We start from the raw sequence: 16,779 nt of genomic DNA, 5'->3' as shown, positions 1-16,779 counted from the left end.
TAGACCTCTCATCATGTTTGTTGCTCTTCTCTGGACCTTCACCAATTTCTGCACCTCTTTCCTGAAATGTCCCTTATCACGTAAGTCTGGCTTGTGGTTGGTCCCACATAGACTGGAATCTATCGTCAGTATCATACTTTTCCACTCGGGTGGGGGGATTGAACAAATTTTCCCCAGGCTGAGGAAATTCTTTACAAGGAATGCGAAGCAAACTGGCAACCAATGGTAGTGGAGAGACGTCGCTCAGACTCCGCAAGGAAACAAATATCCTGGCACGTCGGCGGTTTGCCCTGCTGGGCCGGGAATTGAAGTTTGACGACCTCTTCCCCCAGTGGGAAAAAACGTGAAGCACCGTGACCCAATCCTAACCGACCCCCGCTCTTCACAGCTTGATTTTTTTACCCACAAAATTCAACTTCTGCTCAAGTATATACAGCACTGAGGGGGTTTTTTTTGCTGTTGCTTGTGACCACCTGAATCCTATTCTTTATACATCATAAAATCACTTTTTTTATTACAAAATCTCGTGTAAATAATTGCCATGGGGGAAGAAGAGCTGGGCATCTCTCTCTTTCATCGAGAAAAGGGGTGAACTGCTTAGGAGGTTGCTCTGTAAAAAAAACGTTATGCCGAGCAAGACACATTTATCTGGGGTTTTGGTCCCATTGAAGCAAGGCGCTTAGGTGCAAGGAGGAGTCCTTGTGACTGAGCCTTCTCACAGCTGAGCTGCTCTCAATGTCTGTGTTGCTTTGTTGGGGGCTGTGACCCCAACTCTGCTTTTTCTAGGGAAGAGCAGAGGTCCTGGCTCAGCAGAACAAGGCGGAGGGATGGCCCCAATAGCAGATGAGTGGGCTTATTGGTACCATCAGGTGACAGTCTGAAGGGGATTTCTGTGGCCCAACCCATCCCAAGGCAGAATAAATAGCAAGTGGAATTTCAACAATTCCTAGGCCTTTGAATGAGGAAATGTAGGATTCCTTGGTTTCTGGCTGTAGGGGAGAGGACTTCAAGCGGCTGACCAGACCAGTCAGGATAAGCATTGGAGGACTCCTCCTAGGAGCCATTTACAGAAACAAAACCAACTGTTTCTGTCTGTTGGCTGTTGGCATCAGCGCCGGCCGCTTGTTGATATGACGTAGCTATAAAAAAGCTGCCTTTTGTCGAGGGGACTGTACTTTGTCGGCAAAATCAGAGCTTTTTCTTAGCAAAGTTTGTGCTGTTGTGTGCACACCTTCGCTGTTTTGTAGACAAAGGCTCCACCGTTTTGTCGACAAAGGCTGACTTTCATTGACAAAACTCTGAAGTCTAGGAAAGGCCTAGCTGATAAAAAATCTATTCTTTCCAACTTTCTGTACACGTAACAGTAAACGTTACTCCCCCTCACTCCTTCTGGTGTGGTTTAACCAACTCCTGGATCTGTATTTATACTTTGGTATTCCTTAGGTTTTAATATTTTAAGGAGTCTACAAATGTCAAAATTGAGTCATCACATTTTAATGAAAGTTTGGTGTCTCATTCCCTTAGGCTCCTTTGAAACCACCACCTTGATGTTAAGGCCTTACTACCTTTGAGGGTTTAGGCCAGAAAACTCTGCTAAAAGGGCACAAGGCAGTGGTGTAATCATGTAAGAAAAGTTTATTAAAACATGACACCGAGCGCTGACAGATGTGATATAGTCACAGTTTTATGGTGGCACCGAAGTCGTTGCCAGCGCATCTTAAGAACCTGTTCTGGAACACAAACGACGTTCTGTCAGTGCACGTGGAGGTTAGTCAAAAGCGTCAAGTGTCACTAGCAACTGCCTGGGTGAAATGGAGAAATACCTCACAACGGACATGACCACACACACAGACAACGTGGGTCTGGTCCACCTTTAAAACAAAGCCCCTTTTCCATCTTTTCAGCAGGACAGTGGTTTGCAGAGCCAGTGTCTCCTCAGACATAAGGGGGGAAGTCACTCCTATCCTCGGCATCTCATCGGGGAGGGTCAGGGGTTCCAGCCCCAATGTCTCCGCTGGGAGAGGGGGCTGGGCCCTGGGTCCCAGAATCTCCTCAGGTGAGGGCCAGGCAGCAGTTCCTGGCCCCAGAATCTCTTGAGGACAGTGGGGCTGAATTGTACTGACTGGTCCTGGTGGTGGTCCCATTGAAGCCGTGGCTCCCCCTTACTCCTTCCGGCATCGTTTGGGATAGAAAGGACTCTTGTCTGGTGACAGGCAGTGTGGAAAGCCCCATCCCCAGATGGCCACTCTTCCTGGTGTGGTACCCCCAACTATGGTCACTCCGCAGTAGAACTATCCCATCCTATCAGTTCCCGCCCTTCCCATATTCTGGAAAACAATCCCATTCCTGGCACATCCCATTTTTCTTGAAATGAGCAAACCCGGACCTTGTTTCAAATTACAAGAAGAGGAGTTGGCACACCAAATTGGATGGCCCTAGCTCTTACCATTTCTTGAGTTCGTCAACAAATGGACGCACAGACGGACAGATGGACCTCCTCATGGACAAACACATAAACTCTCTAAAAGAAAGAAAGAAAGAAAGAAAGAAAGAAAGAAAGAAAGAAAGAAAGAAAGAAAGAAAGAAAGAAAGAAAGAAAGAAAGAAAGAAAGAAAGAAAGAAGCATAGTGCTACCAGAGAAATATGGTTAACATTGCTTTGTTTTAGTGGATCACTTGATTTACCCACACTGCCCATTTATATCAACAATATCTGGGCCAAGAGACAAGAACGGTCATGTTGAACTGAAAGCCTTTTTCAAGATATCCTTGATCTCTTTGTTCCTGAGTGTGTAAATGAAAGGGTTGAGTAATGGCGTCATGACCGTGTTCAAGAGGGTGACAACTTTGTTCATATTCAGTGAGTTCTGCTTCGAAGGCTGGACGTAGAGGAAGATGGAGCAGCTGTACCATATCACCACAACGGTGAGATGGGCAGAGCATGTGGAGAAGGCCTTTTGCCAGCGTTGGGGAGATGGGATTCGAAGGACAGTTGAGATGATGTAAATGTAGGAGACCAGGGTGACCACAAAGGAACCCAGAACGACAATAAATGAGAGAGTAATATAGACCCTCTCAATGAGGTGTGTGTCTGTGCAAGAGAGAGCTATCCAAGAGTCTATGTCACAGAAGAAATGGTTGATTATTGTAGGGCCGCAGAAGGCCAACCTGCTGATCAGAAACGTTGGCCCAGAAACCGTCAAGAAGCCACCTACCCATGAGCCAAAGGCCAGCTGAGCCGAGAAGGTGCTGTTCATGGTGGAGCTATAGTGCAATGGGTGACAGATGGCCAAAAAGCGGTCATAGGCCATGACGGCCAGGAGGAGATATTCAATGCAGCCCAGGGAGAAGACAAAGTACATCTGGAGGAGGCAGCTGAGGAAGGAGATGGTTTTGCTTGGTGACACCAGGTTGACAAGTGTCTGGGGAATGTACGCTGTGGTGAACAAGAGGTCCAGTAAGGAGAGGTTGCAGAGGAAGTAGTACATCGGAGTGTGGAAGAGACGGTGGGTCCCCACCACGCAGATGATGGTGATGTTTCCTGTGAGTGTCAGGAGATACATGAACAAGAACAGCATGAAGAGCGAGATCTGCAGATACCAAGAGCCAGGGAACCCAAGCAGAACAAATTCCTTCACATAGGTTTGGTTTCCCGTCACCATTGAGTGCGCTGCATGCCACAATGGAAAGAAAAACAGAAGCAATCTTGTTAGACATGAGGGACAAGTGACTACTCTCTGAGTAACTACCTACTGGCACAAAAGTAAAGCCCGTTGCACACCAGAAGGAATTCTGTCAACTGATCTCCTGCATGACGCAGACTTGACAATTTCACCCAAAAAGCCCAATAACTAAGGGTACGTCTAGACAACATGCTTCTTTCGAAAAAAGCATTTTCAAAAGATCTTTTTTTGAAAAAGGTGTTATTCCTCGTAAAATGAGGCTTACCGCTGATGAAAAAAACCTCTGCGTTCTTTCGATTTAATTTCGAAAGAATGTGGCGGCAGTCTAGACACAGGTGACTTTTTTAAAAAAGACTCTGTAGTCTAGACACACCCTAATGGTTCAGCTAGTGGTAGAACCTATCGCTAAGGCAAAACACACATTGACCAGATGTCCCTTGTCACACTAGACTGTTGTACCCTGCCGGGCACACAACACAACATGAATGGAGGGGTACATATTTGAGCTCCTATTGGGAGCTATGAGTATGTTGTCTCTCAGAGTTAGATTCTTTATGGCAGGCTGGCAACTAACTCGCTTAGGTTCCTTTCCAAATCCCAGACTTTGTTTCCTCTCCCTGCCCCTGGGCGCGTCCACACAGCAGCGTTATTTCAGAATCACGGCCATGATTCCAAAACAATGCGAGCATCTACACAGCAATTCCGTTATTTCGAAATATATTAAAAATAACAGATGGCTCATTCCAACTTCTGTAAACCTCATTCCACAAGGAATAACACCTCTTCCGAAATAGCTCTTTCAGAATAGCGGTAGTGTGGACGCTCCACTACTGCTCTTTCAAAATAGCTCCTCCCCTAGGGCCATTCAAAGTAATTACTCCCCAGTGCCTCCCAGGACTCTAAATTGAGGTAGCATATCCACATTAAGGGATCCTGCCTCAGACTAATTTTGAGGATTCCCTGGAGTATAGATGTGCTATTTCGAAATAAGCTATTTTGGAATATGTCTTTCGGAATAGCTTATTCCAAAATAAGCATGCAGCAGTGTAGACATACCGTCAGAGAACTGGGAAAGCTGTCCGGCCTCACCTCCCAAAACTACAAGAAGAGCCCGGACTGACTCGTCTCCATACCACCAAGCTAACTGAAATCCACTTCCCTCCTAGAGCTGGAAAGGGAACCAAGGAGTCCCGACTCCTAGCCCGACAACTTTAACCCTTCATTCCACTCTGAATCCAAGCCCCATCTGGGTCCATGGAACAGACTCCTCATCCGGCGCCTGAAACAACCCCTTGACTTAAATGTTCCAAAGGGACAGCTGATTTGGGATGTCTCTGTACTTTGATGTCGACCTCAAGATATTTTACAGACATTGACCTGGTCTCCTTGGTCTAGCATTAAATGAAAGTCTCCTCTTGTTGCTGTTGTTGAAGATGACTGTTGATGTTGATGACCAAGTTACAGTGGGGGAGTCTAGGTTGGATATTAGGAAAAACTATTTCCTGAGGAGGGTGGGGAAACACTGGGATGGGTTCCCTAGGAAGGGGGTGAAATCTCCATCCCTAGAGGTGTTTAAGTCCCAGCTTGACCAAGCCCTGGCTGGGATGGTTGAGTTGGGGTTGGTCCTGCCTTGGGCAGGGGGTTGGACTCGATGACTCCTGAGGTCTCTGCCATCCCTGGGATTCTGTGATATTTCCATATTTGACGTATCCCTCCTCTGAACCACTGGTAACTGTGATGGCCCTACAAATTTCCAGACAACATTCACCTCTCCTTCAAGGCATTCTTTCTCTTACGATGCCATTAATAAACAATTCAATAAGCCAAGCCTTAATAAATGCTTCACCGATCTGAATCAAGTCCAACCATGGCAGACATGTTGTTTGTGAATCTAACTTAGGTTCTCACACATCAACAGCAAGTTTAAAAATGATTTTATGTTGCTTATGTCTTCAACATGCTTGTAACATACTAAATAGGCCAGGCAGAATTTGATTATTTGTGATCATTTAATTGACAGCATCAATGTTTACATTTCAGCCTTGCTTTTTAGTTTAAATTTATTTTAAAAATTCATAGTTGCGACTTGATGCGTGTGTTTCTATTTTCACAGATTATTTTTTTTTCATGCTTCTCCTTAATTAAAGGAAGAGGGCAGGCAATAATTCACCACAATAGATGCTGAAATTCCAAGTAAACCACCACCTCTCATTAACACACATCAGAATGTACAAACAAAATGGCCTTCAGTGAAACTCATGTCCTTACGCACAACAAGAATGATGAAAGGTCTAGAGAACATGACCTATGAAGGAAGACTGAAAGAATTAGGTTTGTTTAGTTTGGAAAAGAGAAGATAGAGAGGGAACAGGATAGCAGTTTTCAGATATCGAAAAGGGTGTCACAAGGAGGAGGGAGAAAACTTGTTCATCTTGGTCCCTGAGGATAGAACAAGAAGCAATGGGCTTAAACTGGAGCAAGGGAGGTTTAGGTTGGACATTAGGAAAAAGTTCCTAACTATCAAGGGTGGTCAAACACTGGAATAAATTGCTTAGGGGAGCTGTAGAGTCTCCATCTCTGGAGATATCTAAGAGTAGGTTAGATAAATGTCTATCAGGGATGGTCTAGACAGTATTTGGTCCTGCCATGAGGGCAGGGGACTGGACTCGATGACCTCTCAAGGTCCCTTCCAGTCCTAGTATTCTCTGATTCTATGATTTTCCTTTCTGTGACTTCCTATGAATTTGGGGTATCAATGTACAAATGTTTATGTTAGTTGATTTGTGGATGACGAAATCATTATTTAAGTAATTTGCCGTTCCTTCAGAGCCTCTTTATCAAGGGTTTATAAAGTAAATATAAAGAGGAGGGGGCATTGTCTTCAGTGTAATGAACTATTTGGAAAACTACACGGTCTTCAGGATATTTCAAAAGCATAGCTTTTGTACTTAGGGTATATCTACAGTGCTTGGCTATTTTGGGATACCGGAGGTATCCCAAAATAGCTATCCCATGTCTACATAAGCTGCCCGTTATTTTGAAATATTTTTCAAAATAACAGGTGCGCTATTTTTCCACACAGTATCCTTAATTGCACGAGGGATAAGGGATGTCTCAAAATAGCATATTATTTTGAAATTTAGCACTGTGTAGACACACCAAATTTCAAAATAAGATATTTTGAAATAGATTCAATATAAGTTGGAATTTGCATAGCGCAACTTGCGTATCTTGTTTTGAATTTAGGGTGCTGTGTCAATACACCCTTGGCCTACGTCTAGACTGGCATGATTTTCCGCAAATGCTTTTAACTGAAAAGCTTTTCCGTTAAAAGCATTTGCGGAAAAGAGCGTCTAGTTTGGCATGGACGCTTTGCGCAAAAGCACTTTTTGCAGAAAAGCATCCGTGCCAATCTAGATGCGGTTTTGAGCAAGAAAGCCCCGATTGTCATTTTCATCATCAGGGCTTTATTGCGCAAAACACTTTTTAGCTGTCTACACTGGCCCTTTTGCACAAAATCATTTTCAGAAAAAGGCTTTTGCCCGAACGGGAACGTCAAAGCATTTGTGCAAGAAGCACTGATTTCGGACAGTAGAACGTCAGTGCTTTTGCGCAAAATCAAGTGGCCAGTGTAGATAGCTGGCAATTTTATCCACAAAAGCAGCTGCACAATTTCACAATTCCGTGGTGAAATACACAAGTTGGAATGAAATCCATGATCCTTAGTGAGCTTAGATAATTGCAGGACTATGTCTTCCCCTTCCCTCCGACGATACTGTCTGTGACCCAGAATAAAAATAGGGGACAGTTATTTTATTTTGGAAAGTATCTGGCTGCAGTGTTTGCAAAATGACAATTTTTGCAAGACAAGAAGAAGGAGGCCAGAAACCAGAAATGCAAGGGGAATTGTTCAAGATATTTTTATACTGCAGAGTGAGCACAGAGCAGTATCTCCTGGGAATTACATACTCAAATCTATCGAATTTCAGTGGGATTTCTGAAGCAAAGTCCTTTAGAACCTGATGAAAATCTAAGCATAAAAAATAAATAAAACAACAGAAACAATAAAAGAAAATCAGACTGCAAAAATTGTTCCATTTCGGGAATCCACACTGACGTTCATATGAGTGCTAGGAATTACCATAGTAAAAAGATAAAAGATTAGGTTCTGATTTTAGCTGCGCTGATGTGAAATCCTAAATATGGTGGGAAGACAGACAAAAAACTTTCAAAACACACTCACTGCGGGGAATGGGGAATCCGTGGTCACTTCGTGAATGGGAATTGATGTTGGATGTCACGTCAAACGTAGGAGAAAGTGATTTGTCAGCATGGAGAGAAAACCAGTTCAGGAATCATATTTTTTTGAAAAAAGGACAATAATTTGCTTCGCACACACAGAGACTTTGAAATTTGTCCAAAAGTTCTAACACTCAGCCTGCCCTAATGGAGACACAAATCAGTTCTCATTAACAGGATATGCATTTCTAATTGAAAATGACCAATTATATGCTTGTGTTTTCCTAACCCTAACTTACTAACGTTCTTTCTTTCTTTCTTGCTTTCTTTCTATCCCCTAACCCTCATCTATCTACCTATCTATCCTCAGACACACTTCCTTCCTTCCTTCCTTGGTGTGTCTGACCCTCTCTGTCTCACCTCATATGCGCCTGTCTTTTTATGTGCTCTCTTCAAGCAAAATAAAAGTGTTCAGCTCACTGCGACTTATTTCATCAGCTCAGGTGTCACCTTGAGACACGGGCTTCGGAGAAATCCCCGCTTTCTCGGAGGGACGGGGTAATTTGCTTGGGGAGACATGAAATAAATAACTCAAGTCAGTTCTCGGAGGAGCTGGCTGAAAATCCCACACGTGTTGTGAGTTTTGTGAACTCATACTTTATTTGCATAGAATTTCCTGCACTAAACTAATATTTTACAGGTTCTTGTATCATGACAAACCTCCAACCATGGGTATTGTTCCCAAAAGTGGTGGGCAGACTAACAAAACATAGGGAGAAGATGCTTTTGCCAGCCAGGGAATCAGAATGGGTAAATCTACACTATGGTATAAGGTTGAATTACCATATGCAACATCAGCTACATTAATTGCTGAAATCGAAGTTCCTTAACTCAACTTTTGGCACTGTTCACACTGCAGGAAGTTGGAGGGAGAACACTTCCTTCGACTTCCCTTACTCCTTGTGGAAGCAGGACGACCGGCATCAACTGGAGTGTCCCCTCTCAGTTCGAAATAGCGTGTCTTCACTAGACGTGCTCATTCGAACCCTGGAAGATCAACAGCATCAGCTTCAATCTTCTCTGTAGTGTAGACGTACCAAATAATACTTAACTCTTCTCGTGTGCTTCTCAAAGCACTTTATGAAGGAGATCAGGATTAATACGCCCATTTTACAGATGTGGAAGCTGAGGCACGGAATGCTGATGATTTACACTGGAATGAGAGAGGGGGAAAGAGCCCCAATGAGTTAATTCTGATTTACACTGGAGTGAAAGAAAGGCAGAATCAGACCCATTCACTCCATGGGCCAAAAACCACCAGAGTCACTCAGTTTAGTCATCCACACACTTATTCTGGGTTTACACAGGTAAAACTACATTGCCGTCTGGGGGCTACTCCAGATTCGCACTGACATGGGGAAAGAAGCTCACCCCATGTTTACACCCACGTACTGGCTCCCCAGGGACCTGAGGGAATCACAGCCCTATTCAAACCATGTGGATCAGGCACTCAGTGTCATTTTGACTGAGCAATGCTAGTTACACCCGCTCAGAATCTGGCCTGGTTTGACCCGGGGAATCATGGATATTTCCTCAGTTTGTTGTGTTGGGCTGAAGATGGCGGAGGTCTAAAATTCTTCGGTGGGGTTTAAAATGTTTAAGGTCACATGATTAAAGGTGGTTAGATCCCTACCTGGATTTTCTAAGGCACCTAGAAATCAAATTCCCATTGATTGCACTGGATGTTTGGAAACTAGGTGTGTTTCCAAATCTTATTGTTGTCATCTATAAGGGTATATCTAGACTACAGGCTTTTGTCGACAGAACTTTTGTCGACAGATACTGTCAACAAAGCTTCTGTTGACAAAGAGCGTCTAGACGACAGCCAGTTCTGTTGACAAAGCAAGCCGCAAAGGACAGTGTAGATGCAATAACACCTTAAGTTGACAGAACTCTGTCGACAAAAGGCGTTATTCCTCGTAGAATGAGGTTTACTGCTGTTGACAAAACTGCTGAATTCTGTCGATGTTATGTCGACAGAACTCAGCGGCAGTGTAGACGCAGGTATAGTTTTGTCGACAAAAATCCCTGTCTAGACACACCCTAAGGGTGTGTCTCAATTACATGGCTCCATCGATGGAACCATGTAGATTAGGCTGATCGGCAAAGGGAAACGAAGCCGCGATATAAATAATCACGGCTTCATTTAAATTTAAATGGCTGCCGCGCTGAGCCGACAAACAGCTGATCAGCTGTTTGTTGGCTCAGCGCACTAGTCTGGACGCTCCCACGCCGACCTGAAAGCCCTTTATCGACCTCCCCGTTATGCCTCGTAGGATGAGGTTTACTGGAGAGGTCGATAAAGGGCTTTCATGTCGGCAGAGGAGCATCCAGACTAGTGCACTGAGCTGACAAACAGCTGATCAGCTGTTTGTCAGCTCAGCGCGGAAGCCATTTAAATTTAAATGAAGCCGCGATTATTTAAATCACGGCTTCATTTCCCTTTGCCGAACAAACACTACATGGCTCCATCGACGGAGCCATGTAGTTTATACCTTGAAAAACCCATCCCTTCTACTCTCAACTCCTCTATTGACTTTGAATGAGATTTGGGCATCCAGCTGTCTTAGGTTCATCTGAAAAATCCCGCCAACCATGCTGATCGACTTGTTAAGCCGGACCAACCCCCAACTAAATCACTCCATCCCGCTAGACTCTCTCTGGTGTGGACACATCCTTTCTTTAACAGGGACCCCAGAATTAGATTCAATACTCTAGATGTGGCTTCGAGTGTCTGGATTTTGGCTAATAGACATAATCAGATTTGGGAGTTTTTTAAAGAACATTGCCTGGTGGGAGAGAGAAAGCTTGTATCCTCCCAGATCTGTCATAGACTCATAGAACTGGAAGGATCTCTAGAGGTCATTGAGTCCAGTCCCCCGCCCTCATGGCAGGACCAAGCACCATCTAGATCATCCCTGACAGGTGTCTGTCCAACCTGCTCTTCCATATCTCCATGGATGGAGATTCCACAACTTCCCTGGGCAATTTATTCCAGTGTTTAACCACCCGGACAGTTAGGAACTTTTTCCTAATGTTCAAGCTAAACCTCCCTTGCTGCAGTTTAAGTCCATTGCTTCTTGTCCTGTCCTCAGATGCCAAGGAGAACAAGTTTTCTCCCTCCTGCTTATGACACCCTTTTAGGGTATGTCTACACTACAGCATTATTTCGAAATATCTAATTTCAAAACAGTTCATTCGAAATAGCTTATTTCAAAATAACGCATCTACACACAAAATGCATTTCAAAATAGCGTTTTTCTATTTCGAAATAGCGTATCAACACTGAGAGGACGTTGAATCGCATTTAAGGCTCATTGGAATCAGTTCCTGCAGGGTATCAGGTCAGAAGTTACCTTGTGGCCAGGGCGGCCAGCAGGGCACCCTGGGAAGGACTGGAGGCCCCCTATTTTGAAATAAGCGTCTACACAGCGCTTATTTCGAAATAGCAGTTTCGAAATCGGCATTATTCCTTGTAGAATGAGGTTTACCAATTTCAAAATAAATCCTCCGCTATTTTGAATTAGTTTCCAAATAACGGAATGGCTGTGTAGACGCTAGGAAAGTTATTTCGAAATAACTTTGTTGTGTAGACATACCCTTAGATTGAAAACCGCTCTCATGTCCCCTCTCAGTCTTCTCTTTTCCAAACTAAAGAAGCCCAATTCTATCAGTCTTGCCTCATAGCTCATGTTCTCTAGACCTTTCATCACTTTTGTTGCTCTTCTCTGGACCTTCTTCTCTCCAAATTCTCCACATCTTTCCTGAAATGTGGTGTCCGGAACTGGACACAATACTCCAACTGCAGCCTAATCAGTGCAGAGTAGAGCGGAAGAATGACTTCTCGTGTCTTGCTCACAACACTCCTTCTAATGCAGCCCAGAATCACATTTGCTTTTTTTGCAACAGAGTCACACTGCTGACTCATTTAGCTTGTGGTCCATTCTGACCCTTAGATCCCTTTCTGCAGGACTCCCTCCTAAACAGTCACTTCCCATTCTGTGTGTGTGACACAGATTTTTCCTTCCTCAGTGGAGCACTTTGCATTTGTCCTTATTAAACTTCATCCTATTTCCCTCCGACCATTTCTCCAGTTTGTCCAGATTCATTTGAGTTATGACCCATCCTCCAAAGCACTTGCAACCTCTTCCAGCGTGGTATCCTCTGCAGACTTCATACGCATCCTCTCTACGCCAATCGATCTATTCCTCTCTTTATCTAGTTATCCATCCATCTGACTAATTGTCTGTCCATCCATTCAATTGTCTTGTCCATTGCGATTTCCATCAATTTTTAACTTCATCTGTTCTTCGTTCCACCAGTTACCTCCCCATTTGGTTCGCTCACTGCCCATGTACACTTGTGTGAATCTGACTTGCAAGAGCTCTCCATCTATCCCACCATAGAATCCTAGAGCTGGAAGAGACCTCAGGAGTCATCAAGTCCAGCCCCCTGGCCAAGGCAGGACCAACTCCAACTAAATCAACCCAGCTATGGCTTTGTCAAGCTGAGACTTAAAAACATCTAGGGATAGAGATTCCACCCCCTCCATAGGGAACCCATCCCAGCGCTTCCCCACCCTCCTAGGGAAATAGTTTTTCCTAGTGTCCAACCTAGACCTCTTCCCCTGCAACTTGAGACCATCGCTCCTCATTCTGTCACCTGCCCCCACTGAGAACAGCCTCTCTCCATCCTTTTCGGAACCCCTCTGCAGGAAGTTGCAGGCTGCTCTCAAATCCCCCCTCGCTCTTCTCTTCTGCAGACTAAACAAGCCCAAATCCCTCAGCCTCTCCTCATAGGTCATGCGCTCCAGCCCCCTGATCCTGGTGTGTTCTATCTGGTTAAATGTGTCGACACTGCCATTTTCTGTTGGCCTTGGTGGACCCATCTCTAAGGGAGGGGGACTTCCATGGGCAGGGGCTGCTGAGAGGAACTATGTCATGCTTACAGGGACTCCGTTCAATTTAAAGTTATATCTTGATTGATTGATTTTATTTTTTTTTTTGGTTACCAAGGAATATTCCTTCTTGCTCAGTGTGCAACTAGTTTTGCAGGCAGAGCAGATGGGAATTGGACCTGACACGAAGCTGTAACACGTTAATAAGGGCAGCAACAGCAAGGGAATAGAGTGAAGTGAATGTTATTCAAGTCCCTGGTGACTGATCCAATTAGTGGCCATGAACAGTCTGTCCATGGTGCTTGACCATAAAGATGCGGCTGTTTCTATCAGTCTGATCACGGCACCTGGAGCAACCAGTCCCCAGAATGAAGGAACGCTGAGACGATTAATTGGGAACATGTTCCTTTCATTAGTGTTTTGCGTTGGAGCGCATCATTCACAACACGGAATGAAAACCCGGCTTCATTATGTGCTTGTGAAAACCATCTCATTAGCAACCCACAAAGAAAAAGCTCCAATTAACCAGTGGCCCCCTAGAGACTTACAATAGCGCATACAGGTCGTTAGAACATCGCATGCCTTAACGGGACTGTGCGAATTGTCAAAGCCAGCCGAGGCCTGGAAGATGGGTCAGACGTCTCAAGGAATGACATGACCAATGTTACTTGCTATTTTAAAAGGTCCCAGAAGGACCACGAGAAGAGAAACATCTGGAAATGTCCGTCTCCGTGGCAGCTTCTGTGATTAGGAAGGAAAGTCGGAGGCGTGGATTAAAAATGGATGTAGGAAGAAATGGGTTTGTCCCTGACAAAGGCCAGTCCTTCCTCTGTAAAATCCACCCTAGTGAGGCAAGGCCGGGGGAGAAGAGGTGGCTGTGAAACTGACATTTAAACAAACCAGGGCATCCCACGAGGCTACCATGACCTTGGGCAAGAGGCAACACTGGGTGTCCGAGACCAGCCCATGTACCTGGGCTGTGATACACTTTGCTGTCCTGCCCATGATGTCCCTTTGTGTTTTCATGATTATCAACATGGCCCTACCAAATTCATAGCCCTTGGACCATGAGATGTGGTGGCCTTCCATGAAATCTGGCCTTTGACTCTACACTATACAGATGTCACGGGGGAGACCAATGTTTCTCAACTTGGGTGTCCTGACCCTAAAGAGAATGGCAGGAGGGTCATGAGGTTATTTTAGGAGGGTCACCGTATGGCCACCCCAATGTCTGTGCTGCCTTCAGACCTGGGCGATGGCAGAGGGGTGTTTGCAATGCTGTACTTCCTTCAAAACCCAAATAAAACATTTTCTCTTGGCAAGATTAAACCTAGACTTTTTTTTTCTATTTTTTCCATTAAAATACCACTTTCTGTGAAGAAAATTTAGAACACTAATACAGGCTGAACCTCTCCAGTCCAGAACTCTCTGATCCAGAAACATCCATGGTCCAGCATGATTTGAGTTAGCTGGATGTCCACTTTTCATGGGTGTGGCCAAGTTTCCCACGGCCCCATAAAGTTTGTTTATAGCTCTCAGTGTCCTGGCTCTCAGTGTTTCATGCTGTTCTTTAGCTCTGATTTACCCCTGAATGTCCTCTAACAGCCCAATAAGCAGTGAAAATGTGAGTTTGCTGCTAGACAGTATTGACTTTCCATTGTCCAGAAAACTCTCTCATTCAGAATCGGTCGGGTTCCGAGGGTGCCGGACTAGAGAGGTTCTATCTGTATGTGATAAAAATGCTTATTAAAAACTTTTGGCCAACTGTAGGAGTTGCTTCTAGTTTATACTGGGGTGAGAGAGAGGACAATCAGTCTCACGGACTTGACAAAAGTTACTCCACAGGTATCGCAGGATGAGAGAAGGGAGAGTAAAGTACAAACTGTGTGATTTTTTTGGAAAGCTAAGTTGCTCAAATTCACCTGTAGAGGAAGTGGATCCCAAATCCCATTGGTATCTGTGAGGTTTCAACCTAAAGAATTTCTGGACACAAATGCATAGGTACAGATACATTGTCCTTTACACGAGCTTGGGTTTTTTGATCTTTTACCACCCATTCAATGTAGCTTTCTTCTAGACTTAACCACATTAAGATTCCTTGGGAAACTTGAATTTTGCAAATAGCTTCCAGAGAGCCATTTTCACATCCTTGTTCTTCAGGCTATAGATGATGGGGTTGACCATGGGGGTTAAGATGCTGTACTGGATGGAAATTATTCTATCAAAGCCAGACACTTCAGAAGTAGGCTTCATGTACCGGAAACAACCTGTGCCATAGAATAACACAACCACAATGAGGTGGGAACTACAGGTAGAGAAGGCTTTCCGCCTGCCTTTTGCAGTGTGTATCCTCAGGATGGCAGAGATGATGTAAGTGTAGGACACGAAGGTGAGAAGGAAAGAGCTTGATCCAAAAATTATAATAGATGTAAGAAGCACCAATTTAGGCATCAGTGTCTCTGAACAGGACAAGATCAAGAGCAGAGGGGGCTCGCAGCTGAAATGGTTGATTTCGTTAGGACCACAGAAATGCAAGCTTAATATGGACAAAGTGTTGGCCAACGCGTACAAGAACCCAGATAGACAAGAGCCACCAAGCAAGTGACCACAGACTTGTTTATTCATGGTCCCTACATAATGCAAGGGGTTACAGATGGCAGCGTATCGATCATAGGCCATCGCCGAGAGGATGAAAACCTCAGTGCCTCCTGAGAAAAGAAAGAAGAAGTTCTGTACAATGCAGCCGTTGACTGATATTGTCTTTCTCTCAGCTAGGAAGTTCTGCAGCATCTTCGGGACTGTGACGGAGGAGTAGCAGATGTCAACCAAGGATAAATGGAACAGGAAGAAGTACATGGGGGTATGGAGTTGAGGATTGAGCCTTATCAGCAGGATAATCATCATGTTCCCGAGAAGGGTTATAACGTAAATAACCAGAAACACCAGAAAGAGGAAAATCTGCAGCTGTGGGTTACTGGAAAGTCCTAGGAGAACAAATTCTGTCACCACAGTTTGGTTTTCCATGTTCATAATTGTGAGCTGTAAAACATAAAATGAAAGATGTGTGTAATGAATAGGTCCCTGCCAATTCTTAGCCCTTCCCCATGAACTCATAGAGTCATAGCATCCTAGGGTTGAAAGAGACCTCAAGAGGCATCAAGTCCAGCCCCCCTGCCCGAAGCAGGAACAACCCCAACTTGATCATCCCAGCCAGGGCTTTGTCAAGCCGAGACTTAAACACCTCTAGGGATGGAGATTCCACCCCCTTCTGAGGGAACCCATCCCAGTGCTCCCCCATCCTCCTAGGGAAAACTTTTTTCCTAATATCCAACCTAGACCTCCCCCACTGCAACTTGAGACCATTGCTCCTTGTTCTGCCAACTGCCCCCACTGAGAACAGCCATCAACCCTGGTTCCTGGGAGCATCCCTCAAAGAGGATGTCTAGCTCTGGCAGGAGACCTCTGAAGGCAGCACAGACGTGAGGGTGACAATCCCATGATCCCCTATAACAGGTTTATGACCTGCCTTTTGGATCAGGAACCCCACGACCACAGCACCAAACAACAGAGCAAAGGAATTTCACAAGCCAACTACAAAGAGCCAGACAGATGTAAAATTGACACTGTTTCCCTGGGCCTGAACAAAGACATGACCAGTCTCCCCCACATTTAACATCTCATTGACATAAAAAGCTAAGCATAAGACACTTCTAGCCCATTCAATTTCCCTCATTAGCACCGGGACTACAACTGACAGATACTTAATTCTCCTCTTCCTACTTTTTCTGTTATAAATTCTGGGAATCCCCCTTTTTTCTCCACTTAAGATCATCTAATGAAGTGGGTTTTGCCCACAAAAACTCATGATACTATCCATGTATTTTTGTTCGTCTCTAAGATG

The 16,779-nt window shown here is 44.6% G+C and overlaps 2 protein-coding genes across 2 annotated transcripts; both read right to left on the bottom strand.

The window, feature by feature from the left end:
- Positions 1-2,734: 2,734 nt before the first annotated feature.
- On the bottom strand, positions 2,735-3,746 carry LOC102449802 (olfactory receptor 6F1-like). Its single transcript, XM_006135727.4, has one exon. The coding sequence runs from the start codon at positions 3,659-3,661 to the stop codon at positions 2,735-2,737; it is 927 nt and encodes a 308-aa protein (XP_006135789.3). The 5' UTR covers positions 3,662-3,746.
- An 11,220-nt stretch (positions 3,747-14,966) lies between these two features.
- Positions 14,967-15,912, bottom strand: LOC102449562 (olfactory receptor 5J3-like). The gene has a single exon (XM_006135726.5). The coding sequence runs from the start codon at positions 15,906-15,908 to the stop codon at positions 14,967-14,969; it is 942 nt and encodes a 313-aa protein (XP_006135788.3). The 5' UTR covers positions 15,909-15,912.
- Between the last annotated feature and the right edge of the window lie 867 nt (positions 15,913-16,779).

Source organism: Pelodiscus sinensis, chromosome 30 (genome assembly GCF_052426305.1).
Source record: "Pelodiscus sinensis isolate ZL-2025 chromosome 30, ASM5242630v1, whole genome shotgun sequence".
NCBI lineage: Eukaryota > Metazoa > Chordata > Testudines > Trionychidae > Pelodiscus > Pelodiscus sinensis.
Note: the sequence above shows the minus strand (reverse complement) of the source record. Positions and strands in the feature narration are given on the sequence as shown.